This window comes from Olea europaea, unplaced genomic scaffold, assembly GCF_002742605.1.
Source record: "Olea europaea var. sylvestris unplaced genomic scaffold, O_europaea_v1 scaffold6287, whole genome shotgun sequence".
Lineage (NCBI taxonomy): Eukaryota > Viridiplantae > Streptophyta > Magnoliopsida > Lamiales > Oleaceae > Olea > Olea europaea.
The window spans coordinates 9,033-12,063 of record NW_019264646.1 but is presented as its reverse complement, the minus strand read 5'-3'; the positions used below and the strand labels follow the sequence as shown (position 1 = coordinate 12,063).

The 3,031-nt window shown below is 34.8% G+C and overlaps 1 protein-coding gene across 1 annotated transcript; it reads right to left on the bottom strand.

The window, feature by feature from the left end:
- Positions 1-794: 794 nt before the first annotated feature.
- LOC111389839 (calcium-dependent protein kinase 18-like) lies at positions 795-2,493 on the bottom strand. The gene is made up of 6 exons (XM_023014814.1): positions 2,321-2,493; positions 2,169-2,210; positions 1,933-2,044; positions 1,773-1,851; positions 1,303-1,472; positions 795-988 (listed from the first exon to the last, which is right to left on the bottom strand). Exons 1-6 carry the CDS (start codon positions 2,476-2,478, stop codon positions 842-844), a joined length of 708 nt encoding a protein of 235 aa, XP_022870582.1. The 5' UTR covers positions 2,479-2,493; the 3' UTR covers positions 795-841.
- Positions 2,494-3,031: the final 538 nt, after the last annotated feature.

Below are 3,031 nucleotides of genomic sequence, written 5' to 3'. Positions count from 1 at the left end.
TTCAAATGACATGTCATTATGTCTAAAAGATGAACTTAGGTGTGGGCTTTTCTTTCGAGGCGCACTACTCTCGAGAGGAAGTGTAGAAAAGTTTATTTATTCCTGTACCATATTTGGATATTACTGTAGTTAGTAGGCTGTAATTATGTAAATTGCCTTCTCTCCTAATTTAGGAGATTTTTTTCCTTTCTCCCTCACCCGGTTGTACTATAAACTGAGATGTATAGTTATTTTTTAATACAAGATATACAAAAAATTATTTTTTGTTTTCATCGTTCATTAACAAGCCTTCCATGCAATCAATTGCACAATATCGCTATCCTAGTTTTCACCTAATATATGAGATCCAACATCATATGGACAGCATTCCTAGAATCAAAGTTGTCTTCCATCATCTTGGAAAATGCATAGGTCCGCTCATAAGGTCATACTAATTAATTGATATCCTAAACTACATCAAGTTAGCATTAGTTTTTATGACTTGCACATTGGACAGAATTAAAGTTCATTTGTGCAGTCATCCCATAACATCAATCTGTTTGGGTCAGTCAATCTTGTGATCATCCTTTTTAAACCCTCAGTACATGAAAGAAGAAGGATGTTCATTTGTTTTCTCAATGCAAAAACCTAATTACCGTGAAGGGTCACCACAAAAAATTAAGAAAAATAGATAAATAAAGAAAAAATATTGGAGGAAAGACCACTTATACACTCGTGGAGGAATTGGTATGAATACAATCACCCTTGCCATTGTAAATTCACACAATTATACTAGGAATCATTCTGAAATCAACTTGATATGAATAGCCATATTTTTCATTAAAATAAGGATGTATCACTTTCAGAAGAACAAATACATACATAAGGCCTGAGCTGCAGTAAGTCTGGCACGAGGATCTTTCACCAGTAACTTCTTCACAAAATCTTTAGCTGCATTGCTTGTGCTTGGCCATGGTTTTCGCCGAAAGTCAGGCTTGTTTCTTAGAACCTATAAGTATCATATAAACAGTTATAACCCATGAATAACAATTTATGTGAAATTTAAATATGCTCATATCCAAAAATGTAAATGACATACAAATAATGAGGACTTATCAAAATACTTAAAAGGAGAGAGTACAAAAGTTCTTTTATGATGAAGATAAAACTTAATGCCAAGACTTTTTCATTTATTTGTTCCTTTTTATCTGAGGTTGAGCAAAAGCAAGCCTCTTATCATGACATGGAACTCAATTCTGAAGTCCAGAGAAAAGTTATCCATTAGTTCAAACTTGTGAACCAAGAATAAACTGCAGTACCAACCTCTTTAAATATGCCATCCTCAGTTTTGTCCCAAAAGGGACGCCGGCCACAGAGCAAAATGTAAGTAATTACACCAATACTCCACACATCAGATTCAGGGCCTGACTTACGCTTCAACACCTCTGGAGCTACATAGTATGCACTCCCAACAATATCTTGGAATTTCTTTCCTGCATCCAAATTAAATAATGTGTTCATAATAAATGAGAAACAAATGAATTTTTTTAATAAAATAACAATTGGCAGGTGCATGAAGACTGTGATAACAGCTTAGCCAAGTCATTCAGATGACTGAGTAGTGTGGTGCATAAAAATAAAGACATATCTACGTCCACGTGCATTAACCTTGAAAACATGCAATTTTTATTGGACTTGAAAATTTGAAGTTATGCAGGCATAAAAATTCCAAAATTTCAGAAATAAGTTTAAATTGGTTAGCTAACAAATAACAAAACTAAACATATGATTACCTGGTCTAATGAAGTCTGAAAGACCAAAATCTGTAGCCTTCAGTGGCGAATCCTCTTTTGGTGACTTAAATAGAAAATTCTACAGAGGAAAAATATGTGTGAACATCAAGCACCATATTCCCTTCAAGTATAACGACAATCTCTAACTCTCTAAGCAAACCTCTGGCTTCATGTCACGGTGTACTAAACCATGTAAATGACACTGAGCTGCAACTTTTAGCATTTGCCTTACAATGATTGCTGCATCTTTCTCTGTGTAACGGCTGTCCTTTCTGATTAGAGGAAATCATAGGTAAGCCCTGGAATATTACTTCTTAATTTGAAAGAATATGCATAGCATACAACATGCCATGCAGCCTACAAGTGCTATTAAACGGAAAAATGGGGTATGCTTACTTTGACAAAATGCGGTCCAGCAATTCACCACCCTCGCATAACCTAAATAGACCAACATTGGGAACAATTCATTCACATCATGTTCAATTCCACAACTCATTGCAGGTGGGGAGGGGATTTTGAGAGACAAAATGGACCTTTGAAAAACTTACTCCATTACTATGTACACAAAAGAATCATCCTCAAATGAGTTATGGAACTGAACCACATTCTCATGACCAGCTAAAGCTTTCAATATCTTGACTTCTCGCTTGACATCCTCAACAGCAATGGGAAGAACCATCTGCCATAAATGCAGGACTACAACCATAAGTCTGAAATTTCTACTTCAAAGGAAATTTAAGTCAGCGTATAGTTTCCAAGTAAATGCACAGCTGTAAGAAAAAGTGAAAAGCACATCCATTTTGGAACTTCTTTGCTTGACATATCCTACCAATGAGCCTTCTCATAAAAACTAGGTAACAAAGGGCTATGCACATATTTATGATAATTACTGCATTTCTTTTACATTTGGAAAAGTTTAATTGTTAGCTAGTATATTCGAGAGCTAAAACTTTATACCCTTTAATTAATTATCCCTACCACTTTTGCAAAGACAGTTTCCCATCCTACACAAATATAGCACAACAGATAGCAGAATTACTGGCACAGCTCAAGGAATTTGAGACATTTCTACAAGTCATCAAAAAAATTGCTTAAAAGATCCAAAAACCGAAGTAAGACCTTATATATACTGAAGGAGCAGCAACTTTTGTTAGTTATAAGAAACGATATCAAGCAAATTTGGACATGCGAGTTTACTTAATTAAACCAACAGATTCGCCTAATAAGAATAAAGTAGAATATCAAAAGAAGGATACTAC

Coding starts and splice junctions, on each gene's coding strand:
- LOC111389839 (XM_023014814.1), bottom strand. CDS start 2,478: ATGGTTGTAGTCCTGCATTTATGGCAGATGGTTCTTCCCATTGCTGTT. Junction 2,211..2,320: donor TTTGTGTACATAGTAATGGA/GTAAGTTTTTCA, acceptor TGGTCTATTTAG/GTTATGCGAGGGTGGTGAAT. Junction 1,473..1,772: donor TTCAGACTTCATTAGACCAG/GTAATCATATGT, acceptor ATTTGGATGCAG/GAAAGAAATTCCAAGATATT.